This window comes from Anas acuta, chromosome 1 (assembly GCF_963932015.1).
Source record: "Anas acuta chromosome 1, bAnaAcu1.1, whole genome shotgun sequence".
Lineage (NCBI taxonomy): Eukaryota > Metazoa > Chordata > Aves > Anseriformes > Anatidae > Anas > Anas acuta.
Genome location: NC_088979.1, coordinates 143,255,600 through 143,279,181, shown reverse-complemented (window position 1 = coordinate 143,279,181; position 23,582 = coordinate 143,255,600). Strand labels below are relative to the sequence as shown.

The following is a 23,582-nucleotide window of genomic DNA, read 5'->3' as shown; positions in this document are numbered from 1 at the left end:
AGCAAAGATCTTGGAGGAACACTGTACGAGTTATCTCACTTTCAACTTAATCAGTAAATATTTTTTCCCATTCAGTTCAGAATTATGGGTGGTGATATATGAGAAGAAACTTCCTTGAATGTTAAAGGTTGTCTTACTAACTTCCTCACTGAATTTGCAGATATTCTTAGCTGAAAGTTCTCTCTGATTGAATTCAATGGCAACTGGAAACATTAATCAGAGTGAGAAACAGGAAAACTTTCTCCAGCAACAATAGTTCTAAAAACTTGATCAAACTAATTTATGTTCCAATTCAAGGGCTTCAAAACTCTTACACCCCTCCACTGTTTATCCATATTGTGAACATGGAGCATTTCCATAGAAATGCTGCTACTGCCTCTACAGGATTAAGTGTGAAGGTGAGACCACTGCTCTCCAGTAAGTTTGATTTAAAAAAAAAAAAAAAAAAAAAAAAAGAAAGTATTTTTTGGTCTGACTTTGCCAACCCCTGGACTGATATCCCAAAACCCCATAGAGCAACATATGCATACAGATCCTTGGCAACTGATTAGTGTATCCATTTAGGTTTGGTTTCTTGTGTGGGATAAGAATTACACTATTCAAAGAATCTGTGTTCTATAGCTAAAAAAAAAAATCAAATTCATCTCAGTAGCTGACATACACATTTGAAGTCTGTGTTTTCTCTGTTTTATTTTGTTCTAGTGTTGCTGTACCAGAAAAATGAATTGGACAGTGAAGTAGATTGGGGACCATAAAAATAACTGAAGCTGGTATAGCACTTACCACCGTTCCAGTTCCTTAGTTCTGTATGATGCCTTGTGTACACAAAAGGGAAATAAATGAAGAAGAGAGAGACATTACAAACAAATGCTTATTTTTGTCTTAGTGCAGCTATGCTAGTGTGTTTTTTTTTTGATTGTTTGTTTGTTTTTTGTTGTTGTTTGGATCATTATAAGCAACTGTAACGTTGGCTGTTAATTGAAATCTAAGATTAATTTAAGAAGAAAAAAAAATCAAAACAGGCAAAGGAAAGGAAGAATATTTCATGAGAGTTACCTAAGTAATGCACAAGTACTCTAACAAAAGTTATATGTGAATATATAGTACATGCAATATAATATGAAGGATAGTTTAAAAAGTGTGTGAGAGGCAGCCTCTGGTTCCAGGTTCATGTTTTCTGAATTGTGCTTTGTTTGAAGTGGAATGCAGTGCAGACATAGTTATTGATGTGGTGATGCCTTGGCTTCCATAGATTTGCTTGTACTGAAGGGTTCCTGTCAAATGAGTTGTGTGAACTTATTTATCAAGTGTATTATAAAATGAGAGAAATATGAATTTTCTAAAGCGCTGGGATTCTGAAGTAATTTAAATCCTATTTTTAAATCTCAATTAAAATCAATAATACTTAAGCACCTAGGGTGTTTAAAAATGTTACTCATGATAATCAGGGCAGTAGACAGACTTTCTTGAAAAGCTTAAATGCGGAGTTTTACTTTGTTCATTATCTAAGTCTGAATCTGTGTTTTCATCTCCAAATATATGAACCACTAACATACAAGTTAAGAAAAATAGAAAACAAAGCTGGTGATGACCCAGCCATTTTATGTGATACCCAGCCTCTGACAGTATTTATTTATATGTGAATAATTTTATCCTCAATTCTTCAAAAGAACTTCAGAAGGAGGTAAGTTACATGGTGTCTACTGCCTACTGTAGGGTAACTACAAATTTTATTTCTAGCCCTTTGATCTTACAATGAGATGCTCATAAATGTCTTTGACATAGATTATGTTTATCTGAAGTAATATGTATTCTATTCTACTGAATAATTTATCTATTGTAGAAATGCATAGAGCAACATGAGTTGTTCCACAGTGTGAAAATTAGGCATTTCAGGGCAACACGAGCCACTTTTTCTCTAAGCATAGGTCATAGGTGTCAGAAGATTCCTGCATAAATACTGGAATGGTAAAGACAATTTTTCCAACCCATAACTTTTTGCTTCAAACTGAGGAGTACCAGAACACAGATTACCAAGCTCTGGTAACCTCAGTGAACAGCCTGTTGTGTGGAGTGAAAACATCCCCCTCATTCATTGTCTAATTGTTATTTTTGCATTAAGGCATCTTTCTTTTTCATTTCATGGTCAAACACACTGGGTTTGATTGCAAGGGATTTTCCAAGCTCATATTCAATACAATTTCAGCGCATGGGGATTAGACAGGAAAGAAAAAGGACCAAGCATAAGCCTCAAATTGTTGCCATTAAGCACTGAGGTTTTCACAGGTTTGCAGAAAACTAAGGTGAGGTAACAATCATAAAGAGTTTTGAAAGTATTTTGAGCAATGTTTTTTTAAAAGCATTTAAGTCACGTTAAATAGCGCTGTCTGTGTTCTTGTTTATAATTTCAGCTCACCCAAACTTTTGAGTGTATATAATTTCTCTCCAGAAAGAGATAATAGAAGACTCAAATTCATACACACCTCTTGGGGGGAAAGACTTTTTCTCTATTCACCTACACAAATCATGTCTCTGAAAGAAGAATTTATATCCCTTAGTCTTTTTCATGTTCTGCCCACTATGCTCTATGATACAATCTATCTTCATCACCTCTCTCAACACAGAACTCACACTTTGAAGTGCTAGATGTGGGGCAACTGTGTTTACTTCTATAACAAAAGAGTGAAATGTATTTCGTACACACATATGAGGATCAATGATCAGATTCTGAATTCAGAAAGCAATGTGTTTCAGAAAGCAAATAGAAGCTGTGTTTAAAACAGATTTCAGATGTGACAAAACTGCAAAGTATAAGAGAGGACATCTACCACTTCAATAAATGAATGAAAAGAATTACACTTCATTTGTTCAAGTTCTATTTATATTTTCTGAAATAGGAAAGTAAATTTGTTCATTTTCTGTTTGTGTATTCTGTGGCACAAATTCTTCATTGTGTGTGGCAAAGTAAGGGGTTGGGCAAAGGGAATGCCAAATGCCTGTTCATCCAATGTAAACTGAATGAGCTAAATCATTTTGAAATTCTGAGAAATCTTAACATGTATGAAATTTCCCCTCATAGCATGTTAATATATATACCAATCTATTAATTCTCAAAACAGAAACCCAGTAAAATGACTGAACATGTGAACCAACCAGCCAAAAGCCTATATTTTTTTAACAGTACAGCAGAGAATTTAAAGATATTCTAAACCTACATTCTTTAAGCTAGAGTCTGCAAGGCAGGAAATAAAATAAAATAAAATAAAATAATAAAAGAGGCACTTGGTTAAGTTCATCAAGAAAGATCTAAAGTACCTACTTCAATTTAGATAAAGCATTAACAAAAAATAAGATTATAAAATATTTCCAGTAAGCAGCAGAAATATGTGAAGAAGTCCCACTCTGTCTCATAACTATGAGCAACATATTTGTCATACACACAACAATTATTTTAGCATATATCACACTTGTGTTCTGATGCTAGAACAGCTGTACCATAAATCCAGTACTTCTCAAATTCACACTAAGAGTAGTTGCAGGTTTGACAGATTTTGAAGCTGGAATATTAAAAAATAGGCTTTTTAGTAATGTCAAAATAGTCTTTTGAGATGAAGATTGAGAATTGCTGCCTTACTAAACTGACTACCTTACAAGTTCCTTAAAAACTTTCATTTAAAAATTCTAAATTGTTCTTAATATGTTTTTGTTGTTGTTAGTTGTTGTTGTTGTTTGTTTGTGTGTTGGATTTTTGGAGAGGTATTTAAAATCTTAAAAGAACAGAAACAATCTGGAACATAAGTGATATCTCAACAACTAATCTTGTGTGGTATTAAAGAAATCACATATTCTCCTCATGAGAGAAAAAACAGGAATTGATGGAACCTCTCTTCTTTAGATCACATTCCTCAAATGTTGTAGCATATGAACTGTATAGCAACATCATTTTGTTTGAATTTGCAGCACATGGTCTCAACAAAGAAATTATCTTTCTGTGAGTTTTAAGATCCCTATATACCTTATCCATCTTTTCTAGTATACCATCCTCCTTGAAGTTATCCCTTAGACAGGAAAGTTAGAGGTGTTACTCTTTTGCTTTGCTTTTCTTCTGGAACAGAACCCCCAAAACACAATAAAAGCAATAAGGTTGGCAACATTTACAAGTGCTTTCATTTCTTCAAATCTCTGAGGATGAACTTTTCATGTGCATACATATGTGCACAGATAAAACTCCTACATTTCAGTGCCTAAACTGCAAGGAAATGTGTGTCATTTAAATATACCACTTGATTTCTTTCTACTGGGGATGATGGAATCAGAGTCTTTTCAAGAGCAGGTCTTAACATTCTACATTCATCACCTTTTCCAATGTGAATTCAACACAAATGTATCAGACATCAAGAAAATTTTGACCATGTTTTTGATTTAAATTCTCAGTTTGGCAATTCCAGATCCTGTCACTAAAATATTATCCTATTGTTACTCTTTCCATATTTTGTAGAAGTAATTTCTGAATATTCTTGTTTACAATCTCTTTGAATGCATCTGAAGCTGCAAAAAGAAGTCTCTGTGAATGTAAAAGTATTTCTAAAATTTTGCATGATCTGAATTTTGCATTTATTGTTGGCCTTATAGTCAGATAATTGATTATTATTTTTCTTTTTCAGGAAAGCATAGATTTGGGTGAGATCATGTTTTCCCTTTGTTATTTGCCTACTGCTGGGAGAATGACATTAACAGTCATCAAATGTAGAAATCTCAAAGCAATGGATATAACTGGCTCATCAGGTGAATCTACTTCTTTTTTAAATAACAAGGTCGAGTCTATTCAAAAAGTGGATTAATAGCAACTCTTTTTTTGTATGTGTATGTTTAACATGGTTGTGAAAGGAAGCAGTAAGATAGTGGGTATTGCTTCTGTACAGATCTACTTGCTATCTCTGGTATGACATTTAGTACATTTATTCAGAAGCCTATACCTTTCCATTGCATTGACAGCATATTGAAAACATAGTTTCCCAAGGTCATAAAATGTTTGTATTTATATGTCTTACCAATATGACATACCTACAAAAAAACTGCTTAACATGTTTGAATGACTTTGAGTCCAAGTGCACACAACTGATTATTTGCTACTCAGATCCGTATGTCAAAGTGTCACTAATGTGTGAGGGTCGAAGACTGAAAAAGCGGAAAACAACCACGAAGAAGAACACACTCAATCCAGTTTATAACGAGGCCATCATCTTTGATATCCCTCCAGAGAATGTGGACCAGGTCAGCCTCTCCATTGCAGTGATGGACTATGATCGGTAAGCATAGTTTGCTCTCTGAACATTAATCTTCAGTGAGACTGTATCTGATCATTGCAAGCAACCAATTTCTACCTCTCTGAACATACAGGTAGCTTCAGTATCACAAAAGACAAAGCCTTCAGACCTTTTCCTGGAGCAGTTTAAAGCTTCCTCAACTTTTAAAGCTCAGTTCATTTTATTTTTGTCATAAATAACTGTGATGAGGAAGAAATGTCTCAGTCTCCTTACCTGCCACTAACATTGGCATTTCTGTCCCCGTCTGGTGGCTGGACTATGCAAAAAGTCTGTCAAGTGTGTCTTCTAGTTTAAAAGAGAATGGAAGAATTAGGTGCTTAATTGTCTCATTGAATTAAGGTATAATAATTCATAATTAATTATTTGGTTGATGCAATAAAGAAGCTTTGTAACCTTTGGGTTCAGCCCTCATTGATAATGTTTCCAAGCCTCAACAAATCTGTAACCTCACTGAGAACTGAAGAGACTGATGCTTAGAGTAGCACTAAGACTGCAGGTTAAATTAGACAATGATTGACAGCATCATGTCTGAGCCAAGCCTGCAGGCCTGAGGAAAGTAGGAAACGTTATTCTAAGGCATCTATAAGCGAGGTGCAAAAAATGACCTTCTGGATTCCCTCAGCAGGCATGTAGAAATATTAAGGTATAGCCTGTTATGGTTACACCCCTTGTCTTTCTCATTTTTGGCTGAAGTTCCAATTACCACAACTGTTAGAGTTAGGAAATGTAGTGTGAAATTATGTCTGAAGCATTTGGAACAGGAAATTTATTCCCTGGAGCAGAAAATTTATTCTTTCACCTTCTTCAGCAACAAAATTTAAATATGCTTTCCTTCTAGATCATTTGGTGTAATATGGTTCTTTTCTGTCTTTGTGTCTTTTGGGCTGTAACCTTTTTATGGCAAAGGTTAAGTCTTCATTGCTATTTTTATGGCTTCTAGAAGCACTCTGGTAGTGGCTGGAGGTTTTTGATGCTGCCATTACAGAACTTTGTACTACTATATTACCACTAAAACTAATATCTGTAATAAATAATGGGAGAACCTTGGGCATGCATTCTGTGCTGCATTAAACTAGTAAATTGAATTATACATCAGATTTTATTAAAACTATTTTTATTTAAAAAAAAATATCTGTCTCTACGTTTCCCAGAGTAGGGCACAATGAGGTCATTGGGGTATGTCGGACAGGAATTGATGCTGAAGGGCTTGGAAGAGATCATTGGAATGAAATGTTGGCTTACCCACGCAAACCAATAACTCACTGGCATCCACTGGTAGAGGTAAGAAGTAACACAATTCTTTCCTCAGTATTTTAAATGTTTTGTGTTATTTTCTCTCTAACATGTATGTGCTTCCGAGAATCATTAAACTCAGTGCAACACGGGAGTCACTGACCATCTATCAAGCAGCTATAATATTGTTACCTCAATCTAAATCTAGTTTCATGGGTTTACTCTTTATTTAAATTTTCCATTTCAAAAGTTTTCATGATGATACGGCATAATAGAGCATTGTAATATTAAAACATTTAAAATACCAACAATTAAGGAGCTTACATCCACTTATAAGAAATCATTTGCAACCATTTCAAAAGCAATCATTTCCTATTCAAAAATATTTAACATTAATAGTTATGTTGCCAAAACATTAACCTGAAACTGGCCTTCTAATTGTGCTAAGTTGAGGCAACATACCAGCAGCTACCTCCAGAGTTGCTCAAGCAGACACTGATTGGAAGCTTATTTGCATGCATGGGTGCAATGCATACCTACAAATCCCTGGGCTTAGACTACCTCTTCCGCCTGCTATGGCCACATTTTATGGATTTTCTTTATATATAATTCTCATTAGCTTTGGGTTTGAAAAGATTCGTACTGAAGTCTCAAGAAACAGTGGATCCTACTTTTGGACACAGAGGACACACTTTCTGCCCTCCCCTAAATCAATCTCTGTAGAAAAATGAGCTGCTGTCCAAAGCAACATGGTCCATTTGACTTCTCGATCATTTAGCACATGGCTGCACAGCATCTTCAGTAATAGATAGAAGCAAACAAACAAACAAACAAAAAAAAAAGACAACCAGCAACAAGGCCTCCGTATAACATCTGAAAAAGATCAGTGCAAAACTGAAGCCTCTTTTGAGTGGTTTCTTGCTTTCTCTGAATTACTTATGTTTGAAGAAGGAGGTACCCTGGGTGGTTAAACCTACTCCTGTGGAAAGAGTCAGAGATTTTTATGATGTCACTTTAGGAATTTTCTTACCATTATCAGTACTGATTAAGAGTTTGATCCAGAAAGGGTCTGGTTGTGACTCAGGTTCTTCTTTGAGGTATTCTCTCATCCTCTGAAATGAGTGTGAGTCAGGGACATATTAATGACATTTATTATATTAACATTTTTCTCGCAGTTACCTGGTCGAGCAACCAGTTTTGACAGCCAGGGATCCTGTTCATCACCAAAACCACCGCTTACACCCTAGGGAACAAGAGTGGATTCATCATGTTCAATGTACAACGCTCCTATGTAGCTCACATCTACACGAACAGAAGGTTTGGCTTCTGCTGACGAACTGTATCCATATTTTTGTATTAAAACACATTTTTCCTATTCTGTCTTATATTACAGTTTATAATAATTTCTTATCTTATGAGTGAAATTGACTTGAGCTGAATATAATCTTTCTTCATAAAAATTCATTCACCTGTTTTCTCTGGCATATATCCAGTGTCATATCCAAGTATGGTTTTTATATGACCTGTATCTTTGCATAGACAAAGAAATCAGAAAAAAAAAAAATCCTTAAGCAATTCAAAACCATTGAATATCATAATGCTTAGTTCTTTTGAGGATAAGCAAGTCATATATGGCTATTGTATTAAATCTCTAAATTGCACTAAATCCTGTATGAGTTCTAAACACTTCAAGCTGAATATTGCATGAGAAAAAGCAAATAATATCAACAAAAACCTACTGTCACTTTTTTACTGTATGGAAAACTAGTTCGTTCATTGTGCAGGGAAAGAGGGCTGATCAAAAACCCACTGAAGCCAAGTTTACAGAGTAGGACCCTACTGGTTTCACTGGGTTTTAGTTCAGCCTTTAAGGAAGAGGTCACACAACTGTATCTATGCAGTTATAACTTTCCAGCAATTAGGATGCCCACTGCACCTACAGGAAACCTGTCTGTCATAACCACTAGGCATGTGCGCCCAGGCAAGCAGCTGTGCTTGGCAGCTATTTTGCTTCAGCTACCCACAGGCTGATGAAGAGCTAGCTCAGATGTCTGCATGGCACTGAACTATCACTGTGGACAGCAAATGTGTCTACAAGAAGCTGTGTGGAGGTTGATATAGCTCCACAGAGATGTAGTAGGTGTCTCATTATGAGGTGCATCTAGCCCCTTCAGTAAAGCCTGTTTTCTGTGGGCATCATGCAGTCCTTTTCAGCCTTTATTCAGGCCAAACCGGAGATAAGAGAATGCTCTGAAATAGAAGAATTTATTTAATGAATTTTAGTATTCAAAAACTTGATCAAATTTTTCAGTTACACAAAACATTTTTCCGATTCTTGACTTAGTATTTGTTTGAGATTATTTTGACTGAGTGCATAGCTCATGTAGGATAGTTTCTGATGCTGGTTGGATGCCTCAAATTAGATGTCTAATATGAATTTGAAATATGTTTTGTGTCAATATATATGGGAAAAAATAAAATGTAACAATTTTATAAACTAGTAAACTTATTAAATAGAATACAAAGTGAGAGCAAATACAAAATATATATATATTGCCTGAAAGAAGGTAATTTAAAAAATGGAAGAGAAGTGCATGTTATTTTCTGGATTTAACTCTTCCTAATACAGATTATCTCAATCAGATACTTTTTCTTCCTTCTTTTTTTTTTTTTATTTTTGTTTTCTATGAAGAGCACAGAAAAGACTGAATGATTGGGACTGAGATTTTGAAAGCTGAATTGCAACTAGAAAAAATTGGGTTGGTGGCTCTTTTTGTATCTTTATAACATATGAAACGTGAAGATAGTATTTTCCAAAATGTTTTTTCTACAGAAGTGTCATACATGAGAAAAATAGAAGATTATCTTATGATAATGGAAAAAAAATATGGGAATTAATCTAGCTTTGAATGGAAAGGGGGTCTTAGACTTCGAAAGAACCATTTGGAGTTGGTTAGTTTGGCCTGGTTGACACAGAAAACATTAATAAAGATCCAGCTCCTCCTGTAACAGTCAGACAGTCAGTCAGTTATACTCTGAAGTGTCTTGACTGCTCTGAGAAAGCTGGGAAGGCTGGTCTTAACATTACCGGTGTTTCTAAGGAAAAAAAAAAAAAAAAAAAAAAAAAAAAAAGGAGTAAATAAAGCTTTCAGGCATTCTTTGCATAATAATAATAATAACATAATAACAAAAAAAGGCTCCAACCCGAGTTTTTGAATGTCTGTTCCAGGTTGCTTTTCATGGTTTCTAGACAGTAATAGATTTCCCAGAGACAGTTGGTAATGCTGAATACTGATCCTCCTTGATTAAGATTGTATTTTCATCACCATAACTACAGAACAACCTTGCAGAATTCATTCCTCCATTTGCTCCAGGTGACTAATATTTTAAACTGGAGAACATGATCTCCTTTCTGTTTTGTTGTTATTTTTTTCTCCTAATATCATCATCATGAGATTTTGTGGCCTAGATCATTCTCACAGTTCTTATTCGTACATAAATATATATGTTGATATAGAAAAACTATTTTGTGTATACATGTATCTTAATATAAATTATATCAGCAGTGGCCTTTGTGGCCTAGAAAATACTTTTTGTAATGTGGTACTGTAACAGTTGACTAAATATTCTTTGCACTTTTTTGCACCTAATATCCAAAAAGTTAACAATTTCACAATCAAATGTAGCATAACTGTTCAGCAATGAGCAACATCTTTTTAACTTTTTCATTGTCCTCTATGAGTACGATTCATCATAAGTAGTATGATATTTCAACAGTCATTTCCTTAAATTGTTGTCAGACGCCAAAGGAATAATAGCTCACTATGTGCCCTGTTGCTGATTCTGTTGTTGTTGTTACGTTAGTTATGCTCCTGTTTGGGGGGGGGGGAGGAGGTTGGTGGTTGTTTTTTCTTTCCTTTTTGTTTGTTTGTTTGTTTGTTTTTGGTTTTGTTTTGTATTGTTAATAATAATAGCAAATGACTTCTGTGTCTAAACTTGATTTATGGGTGCTCTGCGTATATGAAAAATCAGGCTGCAACATTATCAGGACATCTAATTTCAAAAATTATCACCTGGTTAATTCTTATTAATCCCTTTTCAGAGATTAATAGAATTAATGCAGAAGGTTATAATGTTTCATTTTTGCTTCACTATCTCATGAGACAGGGTATTTATTTAGTTAACCTGTCCATTGGTTTTGGAGCCTGGTTCACACATTACTCTATGAGTGAACTCACAGATGTACCTTTAAGTAAAAACTTAGCACAGTTTGTCAATTAATATGTTGCTTTATGAATCTCTTTATTAAGATATGTAAAATGTTTTTATTTGCAGAATAGTTGTAAATTTTCTGCTTCCATACTGAATATTTATTTGTTGTTTATCCACATTTCTGTCATATCACAAACATTAGCCTAATTTGAGAGAAATCAGATCTGGAAAATGGTGTAAAATATATTGTAGCAATTTTACAAGAGTTTTAAGAACTCACATTCCTGAAGCTAACTCACAAGCCTGAGTTATTTTTATTGAAATGTTTTGCTGGAAACAGTAATTGTACTTAATAAGAATTGTATTTTGCACTGCAGAGCTTTTTTGTACTTTCACAACAGTAAACCACAGATCTGTACAGAGAAAGTACATGATGGATTAAGTGGTTTCAGGGGAGCTGTTAAATTTTACATTTATTTTCAATAATGCACTGTAAAGTGAAAAAAGCCCACATACAAATGTATCTAATGAGCCATTCTGGTCTTTTGGGTAAATATTGTTTTCAAACAACTGCTTCCCTTTCTCACTTTAAATAAGTTTTCAGGGACCATTAGATTTGCTCTGAGCAACCATAAAATTGTTATTAGGTCTATGCAAAATGTTAAGTAGGACCCTAAAACACAGGTAGATTTAGGATTCCAGTGATACTGCAGACAGTAGCATAGGTTAGCAGATATTCAGTAAGGTGTAGGTCATATATTGTACTCTATGAACTCAACTTTGGATGGCTTTATTGTATCCATCTGATGGTATGGGCCTTCCCCGCACTCTCTCAACAAGTTACTCAAGTTACTATCTCTTTTCCCGCCATCTTTTTTCTATATTGGGTTTCTGTTCAAGCAGCAGACTTGACCCTTACTTTTGTCTGTGCTGCTAAAAGATGACTTCTTTCTTAAAATGCAGTAATATGAAACCTGTGAGGTATAGGATAGCTAAATCTCTCATTTTCATTCTATGAAAAACTGTCAGGGAAGTAACTTCCATGTTCCACAGTCCCTTATGATACCTGGAAGTTTATGGAATCAATGATACTGTATGGTTTTTGGCTCCCAGAAAGCAATGAGGGCAATATATGTATCTCAGGGATATATATATTGGCCAAGGACAAAGAAAGTGTCCAGAATCAATGAGACAAAATGAGAGAATCAGGACAAAATCTCCCCTGCAACACTTCCTTTTCAATATATGGAAAAAAATTGACTTAATATTTTTACATATTTTTTTTAATGAATCACAACTTTATTCAACATTTTTGAAGAAAATTTTGAGCAAGCATGAAATGTTTTCATTGTTTTTTGTTTGTTTGTTTTTGCTTTTGTTTATTTTTTCCAAAGAGAAAAAGCAATTACTTCCTATCATTTTTCTATCGATACATTTTTGGAGCAATATTAAGAAAATTAAGTTTCCAAAAACCACTTATTCAATCTAACCATTTCTCCTAATTTTCAGGTTTTTTTATTCACTTCTATTTAATCCTTTTGAAAGATTTTAACACGCACAACACATGCATGATTCTTTGGTTCCCAGATTATTTTTGCTACATTTTTTAATAAATTAAGTGATTATATCCAATAAACTTTTATATGTATTAACTTTTTGTCACATTATCAATTAATTTGATTAATGATCTTAAAAGCTTTATACATCAGTTTCTGAAATCATTTGACTATATTTTTAAATGTGTAAAAATTTTAAAGTAACTATTTTAGTGAGTAACTATTTTAGAACTCCGTGATAGAATTCTTCTCCTGCTGAAAATATTTTTTTCAGAGATCCATAAATGTGCCTGCAAAATTTGAAAATGTTTTTTAATAGAGAATACAAAAGCTTAGATTTGCACATACAAGTATTTGCACTTGCAAAATGTATATATCATCAATCATTATTGTTTAGCATTTCTATTAAAACAAAACACCCCCACCTTATCAGAATAGATTTCAATTCATGAAAAATACTGGACAAATCTGTGCTGAGGTTCTTTGATCTAAAAAGTTCATATGACTATTTCTAGAAATATGAAAAAACTGTAGGTGTTAAAATATGGTCTAAGTGTTAATTAGACAGTGAGGTAACTTTTAGGCAAATCTCATACAATATCTGTCAGACCATCCAAAATACAGATAACATACAGTATATATGACAGGAATATTAATGCAAGTTTTGATGGAAAATGTTCTCTCTCATTCACAGCACTGCTGAGACTCAGTTTAAGCCTTTGCTCAAAATTCACTTTCACTTGTCTTCTGAGGCTTGTCAGTCTAAACCGAGCTCTCTGGTGTCAGAAAATAGATTGTGCCAGAGAGCAGACTGCAGAGCTGAGAAAGACAAAGGAAAATGTGGCAACAGATGCACAGCTAGTCAGTTCAGCTGTAAATGTTCTAAAATGAAAAGCTTCCCTTCAAAACTGATGGTCATCCCAATATTTATATCACTTATCTTTTCATTATGTACTGTAAAGCAGGAAGAAAGAGGGAGGTACCCGACGAAAAGTTAGCATTAAGTGTAAGAATTAATTGAGGTCCTTATCAGAGTCATTTGCTGTATCCAAGGCAAATATTTTAACTTCAAAACTGTCTTTTGTTTACTAACCCAAATGAATTAATGCCTCATACACAATTCCCCTTTTCCTTAGTCCTGGTTGGAAATAAGCAGTTTTGTAACAGCACATAACAAACCAGGAGCTGGAGCCCTAAGAAAATATGAAGCTGCATGTGCGATTTAAATATCACAGGGGAATCTGGCCAGAAAATGGAACTAACACCTTCAATTTTGTGCTAAGTGCTAGGGGATGCTTGATGATAGTAAGTGCTCAGGACTGTGATTTTATATTTTATCTGATAGCACCTCTACAGTGTTGCTGTTGCTGGGAAACCTCTTTGAGTCTTTATTGACTCAAAGTCTTTATTGACTCAAAGAAGAGAATGCCACTGGTATTTCTAAGTAAAATTTTTCCACTCCATTATAGACCATGACTCTTACATTATATGGAACTCAGTCTTCTGAAAGATCACAAAGCGTGTTAAATTTGCAAAACAGAAAAAATCAATTCAAACTGCACCATCATGAGGACTATTCTCTTCTTTGATAATAAGGACAAAATTTGGTGCCTTAGTAATCCAAGAGAGCATGTTCATGAGTGCTCTATAGTGATAAGTTCATGGTGGTGAACTGTTTTAGCACTGTTGAAGAGCCTCACTATCAACACTGGAAAAATAAAATTAATGAATGTAAATACAGGATAAATAGATTATCAGAATGCCAAAGCACTATCTAGTGGGGAAGACATAAAGATTCTCTAAGCACTATCTAGTGGGGAAGACAGAAAGACTCTCTAATATATAATTCATTACTGTGTTCTGAAAGCTGGATCTGTAGGAAGTCAGATACCTGTTGTGATGAAAGTGGATCTTTGTAATAATTTATGAATACAATATGTTGACTTGTCTATTGGTCTCAAATTAGGGGGGAAAAAGAATATGGAGAGAATGCTTGTCAGTGGCATGCCTCTTAGAAGAACGTGAGATTTTCAAAATGTTAATATCTGTCCTGGTGGACCAGAAGATTTGACAGATGCCCCAGCCAGTCTGAAAAATGCATCTCACCTAAATTGATCATAGTCCAAGCAGGCAAAGGAAAAAAAAATATAGATAGGAAAGATCAGGAGATCTGTTTCAGAACAGGCAAGATTTATGTCTGAGCAGGCTAAAATGCAAAGCATTGCTAAATTTTACAAAGAAATCAGGCTGGATTAAACTCCCATTAATGGATGGAAAAGCTTTAATGGAGTGGATATGCACATATAGACCATTATTTTCAAATCCATTTCTTTGAAATATTAAAGCTTACATATTTAAGCTTAAATAGTTAAATAACATTCTATATTTAATTAAGTGGAGTATTCAGAGCCTTCCTAAAAGAAAAGTTGCAAATCCATTCAGACTGTCCAGGTTAGCATAGTTACTATAGAGACAGTGTCCCAGAGCCCAGAATAATTGTGAGAATTGTGAAATCCTGACTTTCCCCTGAAGTGGTGAAGTCAGGAAGCCTGACAGGAAAGGAGATCTGAAAATAGACCAAGTTAAAAATAGGGGTACATCTATTTCATGACATCTTCAGAGTTTACAGAGAAGTTTCCCACTCATTTATTACACATGGCATATCAATAGAGTGACATCGACATGTTTTCATGACAGCAACATAGCCTTTATACAGCATTTTACCGTCCCTCAAAATACAAGCATGTTTTGGAGAGATTACTTTTTAAAAATATTTTGGTACTTTTGCATACATAAGAAATTCAAACACTTGAAGTAAAAGAAATCTGTCCATGCATCCATGTATAAAAAAAAAAATAAATGATGATAATAGTAAAAAAGATGTAAAATAATAGTATGGATTTAAGACCAGATAGTTTGGGACCTCTTAGAGTTAAAAGGAAAGGCTGTGCTTTTCTTTATTAAACAGTCTTTTTCTGTAGGTGCAGAATTCCTATTTGTGTAATTCCCACATAATCCCTGCATAATCCCTAATATCAGAGATATTCCAAAAAATGTTTGTCAACATAACAAACAGACATTTTAGACATGACCACCAAAAAGGAACCTGCATTTTGGGACAGTTTGCAGGTAAATTTCAGGGAAGGAGAGATTGTGAGCTATTAGCAGGTTTTGTGAAGCAGATATGCTGATATAAATACTGTCTCCAAGAAAAGAGAGAGAAGGGGTTTTGTTCAATATGTTGTGAGTTGAGACTGATGATTGCATTAGAAGTAAAGAGTAATGAACAAGAAGATATTTAAATCTTGTGTGACATCTGAGTCATGAGCACAAGAGAGGAGAGGAGGGAGAAAAACCTATTAAGCGTGTAAAGAGCTTTATAGAAAAAAAAAATGTTTGTTTTTTTTTTTTTAAAAAAGTAGATAATACCAAAAGTCTGTGAATTGAGAGCATTTTCCATAGTAAAAATGTACATGTAGCACACACTTCCAGAAAAAAAGAAAAAAAAAGAGAGATTTTTGATGTAATTCCCTTACCTTGTGTTTTACAAAGCTGTCTGCAAGTTTACAATGGGAGCCATGTTGTAGACTCTGGATCTATTCTTAAAATAAATATAGTCCTCCACCCTACAGATCCTGATCCCAGAGGAGCTACACTGCAAAGGTTGCTGGTAGTTGTACAAGACACATTCTCCCCTTCTGGTCCATCTCTTGCAGCATAATTGAGGCTGAAAAAAAAACACCAAGGTGCACTCAGACACATTCCTTTCTAGGTGCTGCAATGGCCTCCTTTCTCTTGGCACCTGGAATAAACTGAAAAGTTTCTGATAGGTGAAAAAATCATTTTTATATAATGCCACCTCTTCACATTTTCAAAGCTTCAGACAATCAGTAAATGAATTAAAAACCAACAGGCAACACCTTTAAAATGCTGCTGAGGCACAAGGCACTGGTTTTGGTTTTGAGTCAGGGCTAGACTTATGTCACACAATGGTAGAAGAGTCACTAGGCTGTTGCAGGTGCTAATTCCTCAATGACTCACAAAACTGAAGTCATAATTATGGTGTATTTCTCAGTTAATATCCCAGAGATCTTTGTGTATGAATAGCGTACTCGAACCGATGTTCCAGACAAATCCTGTCTCCTCCTGTTTTTCCTACTCACGCAGGTTCAGCTGAATAATGATTTTTTATTCCTTTGTCCTAAATTGTCACACAGTACTGAGTGTACTAGATTGCTTCACCCTGGGAGTGGCTGCCTCTTACTGAAAACCATTGTGATCAATACGTGACCATTACCTCCCTCACCATGTTTTTCTGAGGCTTAATTGCATAATAACAGTTATGAGAGAAAGGACTGCATAGCTGAACAAAGCATAGAATTGCCAATTGTAATTGTTCTTGGCAAAAGGGTATGTGTGGATGGGTGTGTCTTCTTTATGTGAATGGAGATTTGGCTACCCCAGGAAATGAAAAAAGGAAATTTGTTAGACTCTCCAAAGGGCACTTTATACTATGTTGCATTTATTCCTTTCAACTTTCCTTCAGTGTGTTTCATGATCTTAATTGTCCCTGAAGGACAAGAACTTAATTCGTTTAGTTAAACCTACAACCTTTTCACTTTGCAGTCCACCAAACACCATTCCTTACCAATTACCAAGGTAAATTTGGGCCAGAGAATCAAAATCACTGACGACAAATTGTAGCTTTATCTTAGCCAGCAACTGAATCTGCACAGTTAGACCTTTTCTGTATTATTCTGAAAGGGAGCCTGGCACTATTGCACTTTAGCTACTTGCCAGTAGCACACAGAAAATTGTAGGTCACAGGTTTCAGAGAAGCTCTGAGGATTAACCTCTAAAATCTTGGATCTGATTCTGCATGCCCTCCAGAAACAGGGCAACCCATGAAATGAATGAGCAGTCCTACCTAAAGAGGGCTTGATAATGAGAATGAGAAATCCATGCTGAGAAAAGAGATTTCATTCAAATTAAGGAATTTCAAGGCATTATATATATATATGCCTTTTTTTTTTTTTTTTGTACTGTTGTTAAACCTTTTCTTAAAACCAGACTTCACAATTTAATCTCTAGCAGGGCAAAAAGTGGTACTTAAGTTCCAATCTACTCATGCACTGAAAATAATATTGATGCAAAAAATAAAGTAAAATAAAATAAAACTTAAAGCCTTTTTGCAAAAAATACTAATGGCAGTAAAATATAAAGATGCTGAGAAAAAGACATTTTGCTTATTTTGAGATTTTTTCCCCCCTTTTTTAAAAATAACATTAGAATACTTCACCCCTTTTTCAGGTCTTTCTCAAGAAAACCACAAATTGTTAAATGTATCTACTGTAGCTTTAACATTTATTGAAATAACATAGCACAAGAAGGTGATTTATTTCAGCCTCTTAATGCATAATTTCAACAACACACATTTGTATATTTTGTATTAATAAAGAAAGCCTACCAACATCTATTAATTTCCGTTATATTTCCAAGGTACAAGTGTACTATGCTTTCAAACCCATCTTTCATTTAGGTCTATCACTTGCTATTTTCTATGGCAATTGTTTTTGTGTTAATTAATATTTTTTTTTTTTAATGTTATGGCAGTAGACCATTAAATCAGCCCAGCAAAATTTTTCTGTAGGTCTTTTAAATATGTTATTTCATTCTGAAACTCAGCATTATGTAGTGACCAGTCCACTGTTGAAATTAAGCAGAAACACTGCTATTGATTTCAGCTGGCTTTGCATTAGCTTGTATGTGATGTTGTATGATAGCAACTTAAGAAGTGAACTGAGTTAGGAGTCTCAAGACAAGTAGAATGAATTCTCTTATATCCACCATGGATATTTGCAGCTTGCTGACAATTCAGATTATGCTAAAAGTCTTCAGTGTGTCCCTAGGGTATGAACTACTGTTGCAAATGCTAATTTTACTAATACTGGTAAGAAATATGAGCCTCAGCTGCCTGATTTGGTAGATAAAAATGTCTAGCCTCTGTAGTCAGGCATAGAGGTCAGGTGTATTTTTACTGGATTTTTCCTTTTTAATAGTGGCCTACAGTTTTCCACGTAATGCCATCTTGCTATTGAAGCTCAGAGGGTGTCTGTATAGGTAAAAATCTTTAATATATAATATTTAGATAGTCATGTTGCAGATAAAGGAATTCTTTTTAGTCTATATTTCTATGGGAAAAAAATATTAAACAAAATTTACTTTTGTTAAATAAATAGAAAATTATTTCTCAAGAAAAGGAGAAAGTATAGATATATATTTCATGATGTTTCTTGTTTAATTTTCTTCCAAGTATGAGTTTCATTCCCTATTCTTCTGTATTTCCACGAGTAATCTTAATAGGATACATTCAACTTAAATATACGTGTAAGGACAGGATATGGCTAGTTCTCTACCCTACAAGCAGCCACTGCTGGCATACTGATTTGGTGACACACTTCTGACTTGTGTGCTTTCTCCGCTTTGTGGTAAGACATCACAATGAGGGCCTTTGTTCAGCAAACTATTTGCAATGTTTTTAAAATGTGAGCTGCTAGTTGAGTCCCATTGAAATCACCATAGCTTGGGCATGCACCCTGACCTGAGCATCTGCCCAGGGGTTTTGCATTGTCTAGGAATGGACAAACATAGGGAGTCATGACTAGACTGGATGCTCATCTTAGTTTAGACTAAAAGCACATCTCAACACCCTCCATGCCAGCATAGCTATACTAGTCAGGATGGGAGAGGGCAAAGTCAAATTGCATTTCCTTATTATCCTGCTCTGCCCGGTCCTCACCATCTTAGACAGTAGGCCTGCAGCAATGGCTCCTCTGCATGTGAGGAGGATGCCTTTTGAACCACTGCAAGGGGAGTCCCCAAAAACCTCTCCTTTCTTCTCATGATCTTGTAGTCCACATTGGATTTAAACCACTCGTCTTCAGTGGGCTACTTGTGAGAAATGAAGCAGAGGAAGTAGAATACAGAAATTAGCCACATCTTTCCTTCAGCAGAGATCATTATGTTTTTCTAGTATATGCTTATTTGTGGAAAAGGCATTCTACAGAATGTATGCTTCAAAAGGTAGGAAGTTAAATTGGAGTTCCTGGCCACAGGAAATGTTAAAAAATACTTAATATTGAAACAATAAATATTTTGAAATATAAAAAGAAAGCACCCAGCACAATGCCCAACAGAATAAGTATCTTTGCTGTAACAATATGGGGTTTGGATTAGGCCCCATCTGGCCCAAACTCTAACAGAACTCCCTACCTTTAAAATAATCTTTTGATTAGAACAGAAATGTTGCCAAGTCTATGTAGCTTACAAAGAACTGCAGAGTTCTTCTAAGATTTTGTCTGTTCTTGCTATGTGGTGTTGGCTGACCAAGACCTAATATTAAATACCCGACTGTTTTAGTAGTACCCTTTATTTCGTGTTCATGACGTGACTTTTTAAATGAAGTCTGTGATTTGATACTTAGCCATTGTTCAAGTCAATATCCTTGGCTTCTGCGTTATAAAGAAAAAGAAAACTTTGGACTCGTGTAACTGGCTTTTTGTATGCGCTAAATGGCCATTTGTGAATCTTGAGAGCATATAATTGTACTACTGATAGTAAATGGTTTTTTTGCACTAGCCTTTAAGAGCTGTAATACATTTCAGTATTTTTACAATGTATTCTCTAGAAAGTGTGAATTTATTTGTCAGTTCTGAAAAAAAATACGTAACAATGAAACCTCAAAAGATGTTATGAAGTGTACAGTTTGTGATAATTTTATATTTTAAAAAATAAATAAAAGAAAAAGAACACAATTGAAATAATTTTATTCTAATTGTTTCATATGTATTTTGAAAAAGAAATAAAGTGGTTAAAACTATTCTTATCTTTGTCTTTTTTGAGAAACAAACTGTTCAAGAGAAAACACAAATCAGTAGGTTATAAGTTGCTTTTTGCATTTCAATTTACAAGAAAATACTGAGCCATGTTGGAAAAAAATAACGCTATCTGGTTTACATTTGGAGCTGTAGCTAAATAGATGCATAGACCATCTTCCCATTTCTTCTCTCTGTCTTCCATACCAGATTTCATTGTGCTCCTGAGGTATATTTCCATATTCTTGATGCCTTAAGATCAATGCTAAACCTAAAATTTTATTTCATTTTCATTTCCATAGAGAGGAGGAACAGTCTTTATAACCTTTTGACCTCACATTGAAAACACTTCCTATACCCAAGTATCATTACAAAATGTTTTCTTCTAATGAAGTTATTACTAAAATTCTGAACCATGAAGGGGACATTTTTGCCACCAATTTTCAGGGCTGAAGACAGAACATATTTGAACGAAGACCAATTAAATCAAATAGCTCCATTACATTAACTAGTACTTTGTGTAATGCTTTTCACATTATCTTCCATTTCCTGCTATGATTTTGTTTACTGTAATCTTCAAAGTCATTAGAGCATATTTTAAATAATAGGTTAATTATTCAATTTAAGATTATTAAAGTATTTAAGGTTATTGAAGTATTTCACTTAAGAGACATAAGTCTGAATTCCAACTGCCTTGTTCTTAATTGCCTAATCACTTAGATCAAACAGACAAGAACTTTACTACCAAGCAAGGGAGACAAACAGATATGGGTAGGACTTATTTTATGTTTATGTTCAGCTGAAGCTAATGACAACATGTTATGAAGCAATGATGATCCAGGGTTGACAGCCTTAAGCACGTCTGATATTCTGTTGGCTTTATCATGAGGATACTTTTTGAAATAAGAAACCTAAGTTTCAAGTGTCAAACTTCAGCTGGATATGATGTTTTTTCATTCTACCAGATGCCTAATTCCATCTGATAAAAACAGAGATAAAACACCACTGTTCTATATCTTCCAACCTGGAGAATACTTTCTGAAGAAAAAATAGTACCCAAGTTCAACATACAAGCAATTGTCCTTTGGTATGCCTTTGTAATTCTTTTGAAGTAAAAGTAGATACACAATATTGAGGTTCCAATCCTGTTTCTGATATCTGCTGGCAGAACATTAATCTATCCTTAGTCAGATGTCCGCTTCGGATATAACATGCAATTCAGTTTTCAACTTCATTTCAGGGACTAAGTTTACACTGGTGATCGAAAGGATCAGTTTTCTTTGAAGAACTGCTTATCTTTATCTAGCAGAAGTAATGTCATTCTGATTTGATATTACCTTTAATCTTAACATTTCCTCTTTAATGTAATAGAGTACTTATTTGCATTAGAGGGATAGGTTCTGATGGTTCTGAGTAGTATAGTTTCTTTTGGAAAATTAGCTGCAACTGAAGTAGAAGGAATACCATACTCTCCAACATTTCATTGTAGTCTGTGCAACATAATTTCCTATTAAATTCCTAATCCTTGCACTTAAATCATTCCTGAATGTCTCTGCATTCCTTACAATAAACAAATTTACTAATCCACTGAGGAGCTGGAGAATATGTAGTTTAAAATAGTGTAAGAACCAAAGGGAAATTAGGAGGTGATTTGTCAGGAAATGTGGAGAAGATGGGAGGGCAGACAAATCCTTCAGAGGTTCAACCTTTCTACTAGTTCTGCTTCCCTCACAGAGAAAGAAGCAGGTGCTCAAGAGCAGTGTTGTGGCTTCTCCATGGCTTTCCAGCACAGGTTGCATGAGGAAGGCTGTTCTAACAGGCACAGACCTCTTCCCTCTTCATAGAGCCAGGTCGTGTTGCAATGTGGGGGGCTTCATCTCTCCCTCAACTTTTCAGAGCAGGACTGTACATGCTACTGCAAATAGAAGAGCTCATGGTGCACTGTGATTTTTCCAAGTTTTTCCAAGTCCTTTTTTCACACACCATGAGGTTTGGAGAAAACTCTAACTTCTGGTGGCTATTGACTTTCTTTCCAGCTTTCCTCAGAAACACACTAAAACAATTACATCTTATTGACTTCAGGAAAGGAGAATGGCTTTTGTGGGTGGTCACACTGTTCTAACCCACTGAAAAATAGACATGATGTAATTTCACAACTTATTAAATATTCTTACATACAGAGAACAGCACTCTGTCTCAGCCAATGCATGCTATGCATGCTATATTAGCACAACATTTAAGAATGATGTAGCAAAAATCAGGGATCTGAACTGAATATCTCCTGTCTTCTAGGCTCCAAAGTATTTCTCTAGATGAACTTATATTTTGCATGGAATACATGACAGTTTCTCAAAAGAAAAAAAAAAAAAAAAAAAAAAAAAAGGAGGCAAAAGTATGCATATATATAATGTCCTTTTATTCTGCTAAAACACGTTAGTTCAGATAAGGAAACAGAAATATTACTTTCTCACAATATTGCCTACTATATCATTCTGAAAGCTGAATAAAAGCCCTCCTGCTGCTGCTGTTGTAGATAACAGAGTCCGTTGTTTAACTCAAATGACAGACATGTATTTTTAGAACAAAAGGTCCTGCATGAACTTCACTCTCTGTGCTTCTGTGCTGATTGTAGGCAGCTCAGCTGACCACAATGCTTGTTACAGTCATACCAGAGAGTTTGTTTTAAAAGCTTTAAGTCTCTGGCACTATAAATACAGAAATATTTGTCACCTGTCACATTCTGAAGGCAGTATTTTGGCAGAAGCACAAGTACTCTGATTTGCACATGCACTGATTTTGCCTAACATGCCCACCATGCCTAAATTGCCCAATTACTCTCCCTTTTGGAACTGTAAAATGCAGCAATCACATCTTAAGCTCTGCTACAGAATTGGTGAGCATATTCACTCCCACTCAGGTGCTTTTTTGCCTTCTCCAGCAGAAATCTTTTGTGTCCCCAGGCTTCGTACTACACATCTCTTCAAAAACATCAGTTCTTTTTGTGTCATTGTCATACATCCCATAGAGCAGTGCATTTCCATTAAAGTTGACCAGCCACTGTAACCAATTTTAACTTTTTTCATAGTTTTTCTAAATAAATTCTTTTCACTGTAATGACATTTCTCAAGGAAAATGGTGAAGAAAGCCACTTGGCTGCATTCTGAAGTTTGGCTGTGTTGGATATTTATATATACACACACACACACACATATAGAGAGAGAGGTATACATATAGATATATAATGGCTAATTTCCATGTGTTGCAAATTACTTTCCTTTTGTAAATCAAAAGTGAGATTCACAAGAGTGTGTTGCCTCTTCCAACTCCAACAGAATTTCAAAAGAACTTTTGAGGATCAACTTTTTTTGGAATGACTGAAT

At 34.8% G+C, this 23,582-nt stretch overlaps 1 protein-coding gene across 1 annotated transcript in view; it reads left to right on the top strand.

Annotated features, from left to right (window-relative positions):
* SYT10 (synaptotagmin 10) overlaps positions 1-20,195 on the top strand; it is a 46,430-nt gene extending 26,235 nt beyond the window's left edge. Inside the window, exons 4-7 of the mRNA XM_068662521.1 lie at positions 4,665-4,785; positions 5,138-5,309; positions 6,479-6,608; positions 7,736-20,195. Coding sequence (XP_068518622.1) covers positions 4,665-4,785; positions 5,138-5,309; positions 6,479-6,608; positions 7,736-7,807 — 495 coding nt within the window. The 3' untranslated portion in view covers positions 7,808-20,195. The remainder of the gene's footprint in view (positions 1-4,664; positions 4,786-5,137; positions 5,310-6,478; positions 6,609-7,735) is intronic.
* Positions 20,196-23,582: the final 3,387 nt, after the last annotated feature.